This window comes from Heterodontus francisci, chromosome 9 (genome assembly GCF_036365525.1).
Source record: "Heterodontus francisci isolate sHetFra1 chromosome 9, sHetFra1.hap1, whole genome shotgun sequence".
In the NCBI taxonomy this organism is placed as follows: Eukaryota; Metazoa; Chordata; class Chondrichthyes; order Heterodontiformes; family Heterodontidae; genus Heterodontus; species Heterodontus francisci.
This window is the reverse complement of record NC_090379.1, coordinates 60,929,564-60,947,805: the sequence shown is the minus strand read 5'-3', so window position 1 is coordinate 60,947,805 and position 18,242 is coordinate 60,929,564. Positions and strand designations below refer to the sequence as shown.

The 18,242-nt window shown below is 42.5% G+C and overlaps 1 protein-coding gene across 1 annotated transcript in view; it reads right to left on the bottom strand.

Annotated features, from left to right (window-relative positions):
* actr10 (actin related protein 10) overlaps positions 1-17,512 on the bottom strand; it is a 29,750-nt gene extending 12,238 nt beyond the window's left edge. Inside the window, exons 1-4 of the mRNA XM_068039221.1 lie at positions 17,361-17,512; positions 5,820-5,892; positions 2,201-2,283; positions 386-494 (exon numbers count right to left, since the gene is read on the bottom strand). Coding sequence (XP_067895322.1) covers positions 386-494; positions 2,201-2,283; positions 5,820-5,892; positions 17,361-17,437 — 342 coding nt within the window. The 5' untranslated portion in view covers positions 17,438-17,512. The remainder of the gene's footprint in view (positions 1-385; positions 495-2,200; positions 2,284-5,819; positions 5,893-17,360) is intronic.
* Between the last annotated feature and the right edge of the window lie 730 nt (positions 17,513-18,242).

Here is an 18,242-nt window from a genome sequence, read left to right as displayed (position 1 = left end):
CCCAGCGCTGCTAAAATCTTATTGTTAAGAAGTACACTAGAGCTGCCTGGGATAATTTGTTTGCCAACCTTCCCATTACAAAACATTTTTCACAATTTCAGGCAGAGAGATCATGCTTATGATCTCATCTGTTTGATGAATATAGGTCACTGCTTGTTGAAAAACTAAACTGGTTATACATCAGGTGTTTTCACATCTATTCAGGTAATTTACTAAATCCACGAACTATAGAACTCCTTCAGAAGTCACATAAGCCAGTAATAGATTTATACGGGCAGCTACTGAGAAAACATATAAACTGATTTCCAATTAGATTACATTCTGGTTAATCTAGCTTATTTATTCTCTTCAGTCTTAATGCATCATTAGCTACATCACTTCCTACCTCAAAATGCTTAAAGAAAACTCTGGTGAGCGTTTCTCTGAAGTGTGATGGACACAGAATAGATTCAATAATAACAACTCGACGATCCCTTGGGTTTACCAGTAAGTGTCTGTTAAGGAAAAGGGAAAAAAAAAACAGACTATATTAAAGTCAATAGAACTGATTGCAAACTTCAACAGAGAAATTAATCAATAAATAGAAATTAGTCATCTAGAAGCCATTTAGTTGTTTAAAACAAAAGGAGCAATCAGCATGTAACCCATGCCACAGACTCCAGATTAAAACAGTGTACCTTTAAGACAGGGAGAAGCTTTTGGATTTCTGAGGCACAGTGTGTCAGCTGCACTTGTTACTTAGGCTACAGCAGGAGAGAGGGAGGTCACATGGTATAATGTGTCAATTTGACTGGGTGTAAAACTGGCAAAAACCAGTCCAAACCAGACTCACAAGAAAGCGTGCTACTGGAGAAAGGAGCTGTCTATTCTCTCTCAGCAGAAATTCTACAAGGAGCTACAGGCCAAGTTAACTGCCTGAGGAAAAAAGCCCTTTTCTTGAAGAGACCATTTGTTTTACTGAAGGTAGCAAAACTCCTTTTCTTTACTTCCAAACCAGGAAGTATTTGCCTCAAGATTGAATCTCTCTTAACTAACTGTGTTTGCTGGAATTCAAAGTAAAGTTTCGACTGAGATACTGTCGGTTTTAAAACTCAAGTTGACTTATTGCTGTGCTCATTGTTGAAAGAACTGTTCGATGCCTGCTGCAGCCAGAATGCCTATCAAAAATAGACTGTGTCATCAAATCTGTCTGAAGACTTTGAGAGGTATTTGATTATTTTCACATTAGAATACCTCACCCATCAGGAATGTAACCCACAAAGACTTACTTATTCATTTATTCTTAAGAGATAATTTTTTAAAACATCATTTAAAAAAATAAATCAGTTAACCATGATTTTTGAATGTATATGTGTGTATGGGGTAAGTTAGGTTAAAATAAGAAGTTATAATGTCTTTAGACATGGGTTTATCTTAATAGTGTTTAAGATTTAATTTTTAATAAATAGTTAATTTGTTTTTGTCTAAAGATACCTGGTTTGGTCTGTTTTATTCCAGGGTTACTAGAGTGTTTAATTTGACTGTTTTCTGGTTGGGTGGGAAACTTTAATAATATGCTATGACCTGTGGAGTGAAGGGATCAATCGCATTCTGCTCAGAATGTAAATGAAAATAGTATTTTTTAAAAAAATCTTCTATCTGAAGTCATTTCTCCCTCCAGAGAAGAGGAAAGAGTAGTATGACCATTGGTGAATTATGGAAACTGGATTGAAGTTTGTATCCATTGTTCCCCACACAGCAAGTTTTCAATCCTTGTAAACCATTTAAAAACGCGGGGAAGAATTTCTGTGGGGACTCTCCCGTAACTCTGGTGGAAACTCCAGAGAAACAGAACAATGGCTTTTTACACCTTTTCTCTGTAGTTGCTACTAACTTTCAATGAAGTTAAGGCAGGAGATCAGAAATTGCCCCCTCACCCCCTCCCCCCAACCTTGGTAATTTTACACTGGTACGAATTTTTGTTTCAAAGATCCTCTTGCATATGTTCTAGCAGTCAGATCAACAGTAGCATTATGTAGGGATTTGGAACAGGTCTGGTCTCCTTGGTGGGGGTAGGTAAAAGCTTTTTAAAAAAAATGTGACTAAGAAATTTAATGCAAATTCTATTGTGTTCTAAATCTCAGCTTGCTTTGCATGTGGAATAGCATTAAAATATCAAGTTACAGTGTTAAGTTAAAAATAATTTATAAATGTACACTACCTGAAGTACAGCATGTGAATGAATTCTTTCAAATAACCATAAAGCTCTTCAGTATTGATGTTAAACTGAACTACTTTAACAGCCTGAAAAAAAAAGCAAAAGCAAAAACTAAAATGCATTACCGCCATTCAAGACACGTGCATGTGGAGGTTTGCAATTTACAATCATTGCCCTGTACATCTATAGTGATTATGATTTCTTTGGGGACTGAACTAGAACTACTCCGTAGAAGCATCACACTCCCAAACAGTTCATATATATTACTGCTGCTATTACAGGTTCCACACTTTCCTATTTGACTGTTAGTCACGTGCAAAAAAACACATCATTTCTCAGCAACTATGCAAATTGACAACAATTCCAATAGAGGTCAATAGATAAATAAAAAACAGCTTGTGGTTGCAGCATTCCAAAGGCAGAAAAATCCGTGGCTACAATGCAACTAGAAAAGATTTGAAGTATTGCAGTACGAAGACAATCAATGACAACAAGAAACAAAAGCAGAAACCTAGTCCTCTTGTACTCTTCCCCCACCACGGACCACCCCAGCCACCTGCCCTGACTCCGATTTTAGCTGGAGTTAATCATTTGAACCCCCCTCCCCCACAATAAACTGAATTCTGGCAGTCCAACACTCCGTCCTAAGCAGGATTTTCATACCCATACGCCCCACCCACCCTCCCAGAGGCGAGATGGAAACCCCTAATCCTGCCACCCCATCAATGTGCATGTTTGAACACATCTCTCCTCTCTACCTGCCACACCGCACCCACCCCACGCCGGCTGCATTTCTTATTCCAACCCAATCTGCCAATCTTTCCTACCAACTTGTTACAGTTGCCCAATTAAATTCCATTTTATTAGTAACTAGTCCCCTGAATCCACTTTCTAAACTAGTTGCAATTTTCCTCCTCCGACAGCTGGCTGTTCCATTCCTCACTCCCCCATCGCTGCTAGTTTGAATTCCCCATCCTCAGCACTCTTTCATAATCTTAAAGTGGTTGTTAATGTAATTGTTAGCACATTCAGCATTGTTCAGCAAGTGCTTTCCAATCGCAGAATCACATCTAATGTTAGACATTGTGTTCTGAGTTTTGAAGTACGGGTTAAGATTATCGGTCAGGCTCACAATGTGGCTCACTTACGCTTGCTAGAAGCTACATATATTCATATGCATTCTACAGGGCCATGCCTGGACCAGAGTCGACTTGCCAACCAATCAGCATCCTTTTTTCATGAAGTATAAATTGTTGCTCCCTTTGATATTTGGCATTCTTGCCTCTGTCCTGATGAGTGCAAGATGAAAAGCTTCAACAGCATGTCTCTTCCAATTACTTAACTGGAGGAAATTTCTGATCATTCAGTACTGGATATCAGACAAGCTGCCTGATAATTAAGAGACAGTGGAGAAGGTGAGGGGGTGGTGGCGTGAAAAGTGAACCAAGGGGCAGCATGCAAATGAAAAATAGGAGGGGGCCAAGAATAGATCCTTGGGAGACACCAGAGGTAACGATATGGGAGCAGGAAGAAAACCATTGCTGGTGATTCTCTGGCTACAGTTAGATAGATAAGAATGGAACCAGGTGAGTGTAGTCTCCCCAGATGGAAGACAGTGGAGGAGGATGGTGTGGTCAACCATGTCAAAGGCTGCAGACAGGTCGAGAAGGATGAGGAGAGGTAGTTTGCCTTTGTCACAGTCACATAAGGATGTCATTTATGTCTTTGATAAGAGCCATTTCAGTACTGTAACAAATGCCTTCTTGGAGGGATTCAAACATGGAGTTCTGGGAAAGATGGGCACTGATTTGGGAGGCGACATGTTCAAAGACATTAGAGAGAAATGGGAGGTTGGAGATCAGGTTGTAGCTTGCAAGGACGGTGTGGTCAAGGGTTGGTTTTTTGAGTAGAGGGGTGATGATGGCAGATTTAAAGAGAGGGGGACAACACCTGAAGAGAACTGTTAATATTGGCTAACATGGGGACCAGGAAGGGAAGTTGGGTTGTCAGCAATTTAGTGGGAACAGAGTCAAGGGAGCAGGAGGTGGGTCTCATGAACAAGATGGGTTCAGAGCATGAGAGGAGATAGGAGAGAAACTAGAGAATAATGCAAGTTCAGGGCAAGGAGTGGGGAAGTTTAGCCCAGTGGAATAGGGGAAGGGAGGGAAATGGCAGAGGCAGCTGGTCAGATGGTCTTAATCTTAGTGACAAAGAAGTCCACGTGCTCCTCACATTTGTTGTTGGAGGTGTCGGCAGAGGAGATAGGGGAAAGGGGTTTAAGAAGATGGTTTGCAGCAGAGAAAAGCAGCCAGAGGTCATCTTCGCATTCCAGGATGATCCTGGAATCGTGAACAGCTTTGGCAGAGGAGAGCAGGACCCAATACTTCTTCATGTGGTCCAGTCAAATCTGATGGTGAATAGCTAAACAAGTTGTCCACCATACCCATTCAAGTATGCATCCCTTGGACTTAAGAGAGCAACAATGAGGGTTATACCAGGGGAATGGCCAGAGTGAGGGAGAATAAGGTTTTAGTGGACTCTAGACCATCAAAGGTAGAGGCGAGGGTGTGGGTGAGCAAATTAGTAGCTACAAAAATGTTGTGGTGAACAGAAGGTCAAAGGCTAGACAGTTGGGACTTTGAAGTACAGTTATCAGTGAATTGGGGTTTAGGTTTTTTCCCAGGGCAGACGCAGAAGAAAGTAGGGTTGGGACAGGGGAGGGGGATGTGGGTGGAGAGTGATACAGGGAAGTGATCAAAGATGGCCTTAAATCCTGCAACTCCCTATCTAACAGCACTGTGGAAGTGCCTTCATGACATGGACTGTAGCAGTTCAAGAAGGCGCTTACCACCACCTTCTCAAGGGCAACTGGATTGGGCAATAAATGCTGGCCTTGCCAGTGACGCCCGCATTGCATGAATGTATTCCATCATACTAAAAAGTATGCTAAAAATATCAAAGAGCAACATATTATTTGTGCACCATTATACACACTTTAAATTAACTAAATAATCTTAAAAACTGATAATGGAGTTATGAGGTTTTAGGATTCGAGACCTTAGCAAAGTCAGTAATTCATGCCGCAGCTAATCACCACCTTAAGACAGACGAAACTGACAGCTCCACAGTGCAATTTGTAATCGGCTGCACTGGGTTTTAGGGTATGCTGTGAATTGCACTGCAACTTTAAGAGAAAGCTGCATTATTAACTAGTAAACATTTTAATGTTTGAAGATCACAGGGAGGACAATCTGCTTCTCAAAAGATTTAACTGTAAGTTTTATAAAATACCTAATGGTTCCACCAGACCATCTGAACTTTTTAAACCTAGCCAGATATTGTACCAGTGTTATATTCCATGCAGCATCAAGCCCCAAACACTATCTGACAACTTTTCTGAAAGGCTCACACGCTTTTGTATTCCTGATTCGATTTGGATTACACTCTGAATTGAAAAATGCTTTGCAGTGATGTCAGAATTCCATTATAAATTCATGCCCCAAGCCCACTGAAAAAAACCAAAGAAAAGTCTTGCATTTACAGAGCACCTTATCACATCTCCAAAAAATGTCTCAATGCACTTTACACCAATTACTTTTTGAAATGCAGGTAAAAAGCTTACTTGGGCTATACCCAGCTTCTTAATTTCACTAGGGATGACGCATCTTGGTCCAGTTTCTCCAGCAAAACCACATCTAGAAATTGAAAGAGAACTCTTCAATGCAACATATTATAAATGTTATATATGCATTACTATTATGAACATGTAATGAAACTTCAAAGAAAATTACCTGACTCAAGATGATGCTACACATCTTTTCAGAGACAAATCAATTAACAGAAAACAAGCATCCAGCTACTCTTCTGACGATGAAGTTTTTTAACACTGGATTTTTCCCTACTTGCCAGTTTTTTTCTTCTGCAGGAGCCATAACTGCCTGTCTCTATTTAATCTTCAAAAAGCCCAAACATGCAGAGTTTCTGGTTAGTAAAGATACATGGCAGCCAGGGTGATTATCCCCTAACGAGTGCCAAGTTTTCTACGAGTCAAAATCAATCGAGTCAGCACAAACCAGAGACTGAACCAGGGATCTTCCTAGACTTTACAGTCAGCTGCTCACTGGATAATATTACACAGCAAGAAGAGCAGTAAAAATTGGACCCTTTTTTTCCCTGTTGGATTCGATCAGAGGTACCAGCAGCAGCAGTGGGGAATGAAAGTGTGTGTGTGCAGGGGAAGAGCATGGACCCAATCGGTGTATTTCAAAAAGTAAGGAGTGATGTCACAGGACTGTAGATAGGAGACTGGTTGGTAAGTATTAGGTTTTTCTTTCTCTAAATTGGGGCAATGGTTTAAACTAGGACCAGGAAACTATAAAGTACTGTATTAAATTTGTAGCTTAACTAGTTAAACTAGTAATTAAAATTTCAATCCAGGTAAGTGAGTAAGTATTAAGAGTATTGGCACAGAGCAGATCTACAGGCATTAATTAAAATTAATAGTTTATACAAGGTACTAACTAGATTCTAAAAAAAAGTTTTTGTTAAGATCATGGAGGGCAGCTGAGACCTGTTGCTGACAATCAATTCCTGCACCATGTGGGAACTTCAGGTGTCTTGAGGGACCACGTGTGTAGAAGTGTACCCAGCTGTTTGAGCTTGAGCACAGGATTTCAGAGTTTGAGGGTAGCTGGAGTCACTCTGGAGTATCAGGGAGCAGGAGAGTTTCCTGGATCGTATGTTCCAGGAAGTGGTTATCCCACAGGCAGTGAGAGTTCAAGATAGCAGATGGGTGGCCATCCGGAAGAGTAGCAAGAGGCAGGAAGTGCAGCAGTCTTTGGGGTGTGTGCCACTCTCAAAGCAGTACTCAGCATTGGAGACTGCTGGGAGTGACAACACCCTGAAGGAGTGCAGTCCAGACCATGGCATCAATGGGCAATGGACTGCACAGGAGGGCACAGTAAATAGTAGAAATGCAGTCGCTATAGGAGATTCCATAATTAGGGGGACAGACAGGCATTTCTGTAACTGTCATCATGAGTCCAGCATGGTGTGTTGCCTCCCTGGTGCCACAGTAAAGAGAGGGTGCAGAATATTCTGCAGGGGGAAGGGAGTGAGCCAGAAATTGTGGTACACGTCAGTACCAATGACACAGAGGGCAGATATTGAGGTCTTGTGGTCAGATTTTCAGGAGCCAGGGAGGAAGTTAAAAAGTAAGATCTCAAAGGTAGTAATCTTTAGATTATGCCCAGTGCCACATGCTAGTAACAGTACAAACAAGAAGATAGGGAGGATCAAAGCATAGCTTGAGGCGTGGTGCAGGAGGGAGGGCTTCAAATGTTTGGGGCATTGAGACTAGTTATGGGGCAGAAGGTACTTCTTTAAAAGGGGCGGGTTGCACCTCAACAGGACTGGGACCAATGTCCTCACGGGGAGGCTCACTAGTGTGTTTGGGGAGGGGTTAAATACATTAGCAGGGGGATGGGCATCAGCCCAGCCAGAAATAGAAAAGAGGAATAGGTGCACAAAGTGAGACAGTTGGATAGGACTAGAGAAGGAAGTAGTACCATATCAGATAGAAGCAGACTAAGAAGGACCACGAAGAATACAAAGACAGGCTTACAATACATATACTGGAAAGGCTACATTTGCTTAGAGTGGATAAGTCACATGGTCCGGATGGCTTGCACCCCATGTACCTAAAAGAAGTGGGGGTGGAGATAGTGGAAGATTTTGCCATAATCTTCCATTCTTCCCCAGATATGGGGGAGGTGCCAGAGATATTGAAAGTGGCAAATGTGACATCCTTATTCAAGCAAGATTTTAAGGACATTCCTAGTAACTACAGACCAGTTTAACATCAGTGGTGGGTAAGGTTTTAGAAACAATAATCGGGGGGGGGGGGGGGGGAAATCAACAGGCACTTGGAGGGTTTTGAATTAAAGAGAGCCAGTACAGATTTGTAAAAGGCAGATTGTGCTTGATTAATCTAATTGAATGTTTTGATTATAGAAGGTTGATGAAGAGAATGCAATGGAGTTTAGAAGAATGAGGGGGGCTCGTCAGGGTAGATGCTGAGAGGATGTTTTCCCTCGTGGGGGAATCTAGAACTAGGCGGCAGTGTTTCAAAATAAGGGGTCTCCTGTTTAAGATGGAGATGAGGAGGAATTTCTTGTCTCAGAGGGTTGTTGATTTTTGGAATTCTCTTCCCCAGAGAGCAGTGGAGGCTGGGCCATTGAATATATTCAAGGCTCACTCAGACAGATTTTTGATCTACAAGGGAGTCAAGGTTATGGGGACAGGCAGAAAAGTGGAGTTTGAGGGGAGATTTAATAAAGTGTACAAGATTATCACAGGTTTAGATAAGGTAGACAAAGCAAAGCTGTTCCCATTAGCTCATAGTACAAGTACTAGGGGACAAAGATTTAAGGTTTTAGGCAAGCAATGCAGGAAGGATGCAAGGAAGAACATTTTTATGCTACAAGTAGTAATGAACAGGAACTCGCTGCCCACGAGGATGGTGGAAGCAGAGACGATCAATGATTTGAAAAGTAAATTGGATGGGCACATGAGAGAAATAAACTTGCAGGGCTCCGGGGATTTATTTATTTTTTATTTATTTAGTGATACAGCACTGAAACAGGCCCTTTGTCCCACCGTGTCTGTGCTGACCATCAACCACCCATTTTATACTAATCCTACATTAATCCCATATTCCCAACCACATTCCCACAATTCTACTACCACCTACCTACACTAGGGGCAATTTACAATGGCCAATTTACCTATCAACCTGCAAGTCTTTGGCTGTGGGAGGAAACCGGAGCACCCGGCGGAAACCCACGCGGTCACAGGGAGAACTTGCAAACTCCACACAGGCAGTACCCAGAATCGAACCCAGGTCGCTGTAGCTGTGAGGCTGCGGTGCTGGGAAAATGGGACTGATTGGATTGATCCAGAAAGAGCCAGCATGGACTCAATGGGCCAAATGGCCTCCTTCTGTGTCATAATAATGACCCTATGACTCGAAATTTTAGAAAACAGATTCTAGCACCAACTCCTTGAATAAAAGATTTAATTTTCCCCATCTCTACCAATTCATGGCTCACAGCAGGATGTAGCGAAAAGTTGTATGTTGTGACGAAGGCCTGATACTACATTGGCTCCAGCACGTCTTTTAAAGAAAAAAAGGACTCTTAAAAGGCCTTTTGAGCGAAGAACGAGTCCAAGCCAACTAGAGCACCTGCTTATGTTAGGTTGTGGACACGGAGTAAATAAGTGTGTTGACCAATCACCGTTAGTGGTATTGATTGGAACCGATTGTTGACAAGCCTCTGCCTTAGTGGCGCAAGGACTTTTCTAAAAGGTAGACTTTTGAGAGAGAAGAGAGGAGACAGTTTCACCACAATTGTGCCAAGATTGCTTCTTGTTTCCTGCCAAGCATTAGTATGTGACTTTCTTGTTAGGTGTTAGTCTAGGCCAGAATGTTCATTTTAAAGGTTGTGCATAAGGCTAAGATTGGAAAATTTTCATTAGCATCTAAACATTGTTTTAATGGGTTCTTTATAAAGCCATGGTTTGTGCCTTACATTTCTTTGGGGAAAGGAGCCCATTATATTTAAAATATAATTAAATCATGGAGATGAAAGGGCAATTACCCAAAGTGCAAAATCACTTTGCACCTTTTTGCTACTACAAGTTACAATGTATTTTATTTAGTCTTTGTATCACATTTATATTCAGACCAGTAGGTGCAGGATGTGTTTGAACCATTTCAAACTTCCTTTCTGGATCTCTAATTCCCCTGCCCAGAAATGGTACATACAGTACACTGAGCTACCAAAATAGTTAGAATTGAGTGTAAGTGGTAGTGTTTACATTCCCTACACATTTAAATTAACCAGGTAAATTCAAAATGTTTAAACCCAGTTTCTCACCGCACAGGTATTACACAGACCTCACCCAAGCTGTGCACCGCTACTTTCCCCAAGGAACCTTGCTATTACTTGAATTAAGCTAGGCTTTAACTCTTAAATTCAAACTGCATCTTGTGTTGTTACCAAGCAGTAACACTTCTATAGTATCACCAATGTTGCACCCTTAGGTTAGATGGTGAGACACATGTTTAGCAGCAATTTTAAACAATGCAGTGATAGAAAGATCTGCCACATTTCAAAGCAGAAAGAGATAACATTCTCAGAATTTGGAGAAATTCTGGCAATTGCTTTCTTACTGTTGATGGGAGTTTACATTTTAGTATATTCCAACCATCTACCTCTTATCTGTTGAGGTAATGTGTCCTGATAAGCTAAAGCAAAAATTGAAAGGAAACTTAGCACATTAAGTTAATGTTCTGTTCTGATTACTGATGAAGCACTCCAGTCCCTCTGGTGCCCACTGATCACAGAAGGCCTCAAGCATACTAGTGCAATAGTGCGATCTCCAACTCCAGGGACACCAATGCACGGACATAACTGAAGTGAGGCAGGACTCCCACTATTTAAGGCTCAAATTGCTTAAACAGAACAATTAGAAATTTATTTTATCAGTTATTCATTATTTTCAAGAGGAAATGTAAGATCAGGGCCAAACAGGAAGAGTTGGGAGTAAAAGCGTCATTTACAGCATAGGCGATCATTCAGCCCATTGAGTCCATGCTAGCTCTCCGCAGAGCAATCCAGTCAGTTCCACTCCCCTGCTCAATCCCCATAGCCCTGTAAGTTTATTTCCTTCAAAAGCCCATCCAATTTCCTTTTCAAATCATTGACTGTCCCCATTTCTACCACCCTCGTGGGCAATGACTTCCAGATCATTACCACTCACTGTGCAAATAAGTTCTTCCTCACATTCCCCCAGCATCTCTTGCCCAAAACCTTCAATCTGTGTCCCCTAGTCCTTGTACCATCAGTTAACGGGAACAGTTTTTCCTTGTCCAACTTATCTAAGCCTGTCATACCTCTATCAATCTCATTTGCTCTAAGGAGAACAAACCCAACTTTTTCAACTTAACCTTGTACCTAAAATTCCCCATCCCTGGAACCATTCTGGTAAATCTCCTCTGCACCCCCTCAAGGACCCTCACATCCTTCCTAAAGTGTGGTGCCCAGAACTGGAGGCAATACTCTCGTTGGGGCCCAACAATACCTTCCCTGCTTTTGTACTCTATGCCTCTATTTATGAAGCCCAAGATCCCATATACTCTGCAAACCACTCTCTCAATATGTCCTGCCACCTTCAAAGATCAATGCACGTGCACCCCAGGTCCCTCTGTCTCTGCACACTCTGTAGAACTGTGCCATTAAGACTATATTTCCTCACTCTATCCCTTCTTTCAAAATGTATCACCTCACACTTGTCAGTATTAAATTCCATCTGCTACCTGTCTACCCATTCTACTAGCCCATGTCCTGTTACAGTTGATTGGTATCATCCTCACCGTTTGCCACTCCTCCAAGTTTGGTACCATTGGCAAATTTTGAAATTCTACTCCGTATTCCGAGATCCAAGTCATTTATATATACACCAAAAAAGCAGTGATCCTAGCACTGACACTTGGGAAACACCACTGTCTACCATCCGCCAGTCTGAAAAACAACCATTTACCACGATTTACTATTTTCTGTCCTTAAGCCAATTTTTTATCCAATTTGACACTGACCCTCCTGTTCCATGAGCCTCAATTTTGTTAACTAGCCTTTTATGTGGTACTTATCAAACATTTTCTTAAAATACATATAGACAACATCCACTACATTCCCTTCATCATCCTTGTCTGCTTACTTCATCAAAAAATTCAATTAGTCAAGCATGATCTGCCTTTTATAAATATGTGCTGGCTCTCCTTAATTAACTCAAACCTCTCCAAGTGGTTGTTGTTTTTTTCTCTGTTTATGGTTTCTAAAAACCTTATCCACCACTTATGTTAAACTGACTGGTCTGTAGTTGTGAGGACTGTCCTTACACTCTTTTCTGAATAAGGGTGTCACATTTGCCACTCAATCCTCTGGCACCTCCCCCATATCTAGGGAAGACTGGCAGATTACAGCAAGCCCTTCCACTATCTCCACCCCACCTTCCTTGCAACCTGGGATGCAAGTTTTTTAGTTTAGTTTAGTTTAGTTTAGAGATACAGCACTGAAACAGGCCCTTCGGCCCACCGAGTCTGTGCCGACCATCAACCACCCATTTATATTAATCCTACACTAATTCCATATTCCTACCACATCCCCACCTGTCCCTATCACCTACCTATACTAGGGGAAATTTATAATGGCCAATTAACCTATCACCCTGCAAGTCTTTGGCATGTGGGAGGAAACTGGAGCACCTGGAGGAAACCCACGCAGACACAGGGAGAACTTGCAAACTCCACACAGGTAGTACCCAGAATTGAACCCGGGTCGCTGGAGCTGTGAGGCTGCGGTGCTAACCACTGCGCCACTGTGCCGCAAGTCATCTCAACCTTATCTACCCTAAGCACAGCCAGACTTTCCAATACTTCCTCCCTCTCAACTTTCACTCTACCAATTGCCTCTACTCTCTCTGCTTCTACTGATATTTTGTCAGACTTCTCTATTTCTTAGTAAACAACGATACAAAGTACTCATTAAGTATTCTAGTCTTGCCTTGTGCCTCTTAGCATATATTACCCTCTTTGTCTCTAATAGGCTCCACTCCAACTCTTACTACCTGCGTACTATTTACATGCCGGAAGAAGAGTTTTGGGTTCCCTTTTATATTAATTGCCATTCTATTCTTGTATTCTCTCCTTGCCAGTCTTATTTTTCTCCTCACTTCCCCTCCCAACTTATTGCACTTGGCTTGGTTCTCACTTGAAAAATTCACCTGACATGCATCATACACTTTTTTGTTTCTTCATTATCTCTACCTCCCTCGTCATCCAAGCAGCCCTGTTTTTGGTTCCCCTACCTTTCGCCCTTGTACCTGAAGCATTTCTTCCTTAAAGATAACCCATTGTTCCATTACAGTTTTTCATGTCAGTCTTTGGTTCCATTTTATCCTGACTAGAAATTAGCCCTCTTCCAATCTAGACATTCTACCTTGTTCCCGTTCCTTGCTTTTTTGCATTAAGTCTATACCTTATGATACGGTGATCACTCTTGCCCAACTGCCCTTCTACAGACACTGGTCCACTTGGCCCACCTCATTTCCAGCACTACATTCAGCAATGCCTCCTTTCTAGTTGGGCTGTGAACATAGTGATCAAGGAAGTTCTCCTGAACACAATCCATAAATTCCTCCCGTTCCTTTCCCTTTACTCTAAAATTATCCCAGGTCAATATTTGGGTAATTAAGGTTTCCCCAATATCACCACTCTATAGTTCCTGCACAGCTCTGTGATTTCCCCCTCTATCTCTCTCTTTCACTATTTGGAGCCTATCGAATACCCCTTGTGGTGTGATCATATCCTTTTTGCTTCTCAAATCTAACCAAATGGATTCTGTCCTTTCCCCTCAAGGAAATCCCCTCTTTCCAGTACTACAATGTCTTCACTAATCAGTACTGCCACCCACGTCCCTTTTTTAAAAAACTTTTCTATCTTTTCTGAACACTTGATATCCTTGTATATTAAGTGCCCAGACCTCATCATTTTTAAGCCACATTTCCAATATTGCCGCAACATCATATTCCCATGCTGCTATTTGTGCTTGTAGCACAAGTGGCACAGGTGGCAGGTTGTTCAACCTTGCCTGTCTAAGAGCGAAGACCAAAGTACGGAAAGTCCTCATCAGGGAACTTCTCTTTGCTGATGATGCTGCAATAACATCCCACACAGAAGAGTGTCTGCAGAGACTCATCGACAGGATCGTGGCTGCCTGCAACGAATTTGGCCTAACCATCAGCCTCAAGAAAACGAACATCATGGGACAGGACGTCAGAAATGCTCCATCCATCAATATCGGCGACCACGCTCTGGAAGTGGTTCAAGAGTTCACCTATCTAGGCTCAACTATCACCAGTAACCTGTCTCTCGATGCAGAAATCAACAAGCTCATGGGAAAGGCTTCCATTGCTATGTCCAGACTGGCCAAGAGAGTGTGGGAAAATGGCGCACTGACACGGAACACAAAAGTCCGAGTGTATCAAGCCTGTGTCCTCAGTACCTTGCTCTACGGCAGCAAGGCCTGGACAATGTATGCCAGCCAACAGCGACGTCTCAATTCATTCCATCTTCGCTGCCTCCAGAGAATCCTTGGCATCAGGTGGCAGGACCGTATCTCCAACACAGAAGTCCTCGAGGCGGCCAACATCCCCAGCATATACACCCTACTGAACCAGCGGCGCTTGAGATGGCTTGGCCATGTGAGCCGCATGGAAGATGGCAGGATCCCCAAGGACACATTGTACAGCGAGCTCATCACTGGTATCAGATCCACCGGCCGTCCATGTCTCCGCTTTAAAGATGTCTGCAAATGCGACATGAAGTCCTGTGACATTGATCACAAGTCGTAGGAGTCAGTTGCCAGCGATCGCCAGAGCTGGCGGGCAGCCATAAAGACGGGGCTAAAGTGTGGCGAATCGAAGAGACTTCGCAGTTGGCAGGAAAAAAGACAAGCACAAGGGGAGAGCCAACTGTGCAACAGCCCCAACAACCAATCTTATCTGTAGCACCTGTGGAAGAGTCTGTCACTCTAGAATTGGCATTTATAGCCACTCCAGGCGCTGCTTCACAAACCACTGACCGCCTCTAGGCACTTACCCATTGTCTCCCGAGACAAGGAGGCCAAAGAGAGAAGAGCTCACCAACCTTATTCACACTTTGTGTGTTTACATACATGCATTGCAATGCTGTCTTTACATTTCATGTAGCACTTCCCAGTCTGCTCCTATCTCTATGGAACTACTCCCTTCTCTAATACTGTCCCACACTCTCATATTATGCACCTTATTCCTCTTTTCTACTTCTATATGCTGGTGCCCATCGTCCTGCCAATTTAATTTAAACCCTCCCCAACCACACTAGTGAACTTTCCCTCGAGGACAATGGTCCCAGTCCTGTAGAGATGCAACCCATCCCTTTTGAATAATTGCCTTCTGCCCCAGAACTGGACCCAACACCCCAAGAATCTGAAATTCTCCCTCCTGCACCATGCTTCAAGCCATGCATTGAACCTCCCTAGCTTCCCATTTCTACTCTCGCGAGCACTGGGAGTAATCCAGAAATTACTACCTTCGTGATCCTACTCTAACGTCCTCCGGAGCTCCTGAAAATCTAACCGTAGGACCTCAATACCTGCTTTTGCTATGTCGATGGTACCAACATATACCACAATGTGTGGAATTAGAGACAGAAACAGATCAGCCATGATCTTATTGAATGGCAGAGCAGGCTCAATGGGCCAAATGGCCTACTTCTACTAATTTGTATGATTGTACAAGTTCTGGCTCACTTCCTTCCTCCTGCAGAATATCCTGCACACTCTCCGTGATGTCCTTTACCCTGGCACCAGGGAAGCAACACACCATGCGGGTCTCACAATAATGGTTATAGAATTGCCTGTTTCTCCCCCTAATTATGGAATCTCTGATAACGACTGCATTTCTACTCTGAAATGTTCTCTCTTGTGCAGTCCCTTGCCCATTGGTGCCATGGTCTGGCCTGCACTCCTTCAGGGTATTGTCACTGCCAGCAGTCTCCAATGCTGAGTACCTGTTTGACAGTGGCACATACTCCAAAGACTCCTGCACCTCCTGCCTCTTCTTAGCCTTCCAGATGGCCACCCACCTAGTATCCTGAACTCTCACTGCCTGTGGGGCGACTGCATCCTGCCAAGTATGATCTAAGAAACTCTCCTGCTCCCTGATGTTCCACAGTAACTATAGGAGCCAAAGTTGGATCGCTTATTTAGCAGGTGAAGAAATTCAAGTCCATCCAGGTGGTTAGAACTCGTTAAATCCAAGCCCAAAATGTAGATAAATCTAATGGACAACTAACCCACCAGGGAATGAAAGTCTGTTGCAGCAATCTGTGCTCTTAAATCCTACAGATGACTATCAATTTTATTTAGCAGTGAAAAATATCTTTCTAGTTTGAACTTTAAAGGGGACATGAGATATCTCTGACCCTAGCCTCCAACCATTCTTCAGTGGTTCTCTGCATGCCAGGCAATTGATTGGCTGGGGGGAAATGCTCCATAAACATAATAACAATGTACATTTATGTAGTATCTTTAACGCACTGAAACATCCCAAGGCACTTCACAGGAGCATCATCAGAAAAAAAATCGACCAAGAGTAGGTAATGTTTGTTTTGTAACTGATTCATGAGTTAAATGATCAATTAAAATCTGCTGGTTTGGTCTTTTTCTATTATTCAGTTTTTAACTGTAAGGTCGAATTTGTATTTTAACCTTTGTTACACTGTCCAAGAGTAGGGTAGATCACGAGGATTGTTCTATTAACTCTGGAAAATGAGCAGATAATATCACACACAGTTCTTTGGCTTAGGAGTGGTCCTTGGAATGAACATAGAACTGGCTGAAGATTGCAACATGTGCTGTGGTACTTTAAAAAGTGCATTAATTGATTAGTGACAATAATACACTCATTGAAATCTTGACCCCAGTTGTGTCTTTATGGAGAACTGTCTTAACACAGGAAGACAGTGGGAGTGAGGGGCAGAAATTAGCACATTTTTCCTGGGCCACTCTTACACAAATCTAGTGACATCTTTCACCAACAGCACTGCAAAGCTCAGCTGGAGCTCATCCATCTTGCTGAATGCAGCTGATGATTGGCCCCAAGGGTTTGCACCCTGAAATTTTACTAAAAGCACAATGTAAGAGAGTGGCCAATGGGAGAGCAACATTAAATCTATGATTATCCAAGAATTGAGCGCATCCTTCACACTTCCTGCAATCAAGCATTAAATATTTGTAATAGTATTCCATATGTCAAAGAGAATCCTGTAAGTAAACGGCGTCGTTGCAGATTGACACTGTGGCAGATTGACCTGGATTTAACTATCATTTTGTGCATCACCGAATCTGAACACAATTTTAATTGAATAGATTTCTATTTTCCCAGCACAGAAACAGGCCATTCGGTCCCAGTGGTTTATACCGGCGTTAATGCTCCACTCCTCCTACCCTAGTCCATCTAACCCCATCAGTATATCCTCCTATTCCTTTCTCCAACTCACTTGGTGTATGCGGCTCCCAGATCAATAACAACCGCCGTCTTCTCGCCACCAGTACCCAGTCCCTCAAACAGCGGCATTCTACTGGCGCTCCAGTTAACACCAACCACTCAAGACCACAGGCCCTGGTCCTCTCCGCGGCGTGGCTTACAGATTGCCCAATTATATGAACCACTTTTTGTTTGAAAAAAATGTGTCTCTATTGCTTTGTTTCTATTTAATGTCGATCGTCGAGTAATTTGGCAAAAAAATTAAATCTCAACAAATTTGTCAGGCACATAATTAGCTCACAGTCCATGAGAAGCCCCACAGGCAGCCAAAGCTTTGATTGGTCGGGGCGGGGCTTTGTGTCATGTGTGGGCCTGGGTCAAAGTTGCAGTGTGTGAGCTTAGTGGTTTATATTGTAGGGTGAATGGGCAAATAATCAATCAGGAAGCTGTAGGGTTGAATCAGTTACACAGCGATGATTAGTTATGAGTATGGTTTGTTTAGAAACATTGCTGGTATGAATTTAAAAGGGAAAATGACTTCTCATGAATAAGCTTATCCCAATGCAGTTCCTGATGCTTCTGTATTGCAGGCCTGGAACACCTCTGCTACTGTGGGGAGAGGGTGCGATTTGCTTACAGTGAATTGCTAGCTGACTGGTGGCTGGCTGTCAGTTGGATTGTGTGAATCTCTGTCAAGTCGCAATCATTCGATTTAAAAATGTAATCTACTCATGTCTGAAATAATAAATATAGCTCCATTTTATTAAACAGTTTGTGTTCTGGCTCTCTGTAGTTTTGATAATAAACCTCTAAATGTTCAAACCAAGCACTGGGATTCATTTCCAGAGGGATAGAATTGAAAAGCTAAGAAATTGTGTTAACCTTTAATCTCTTT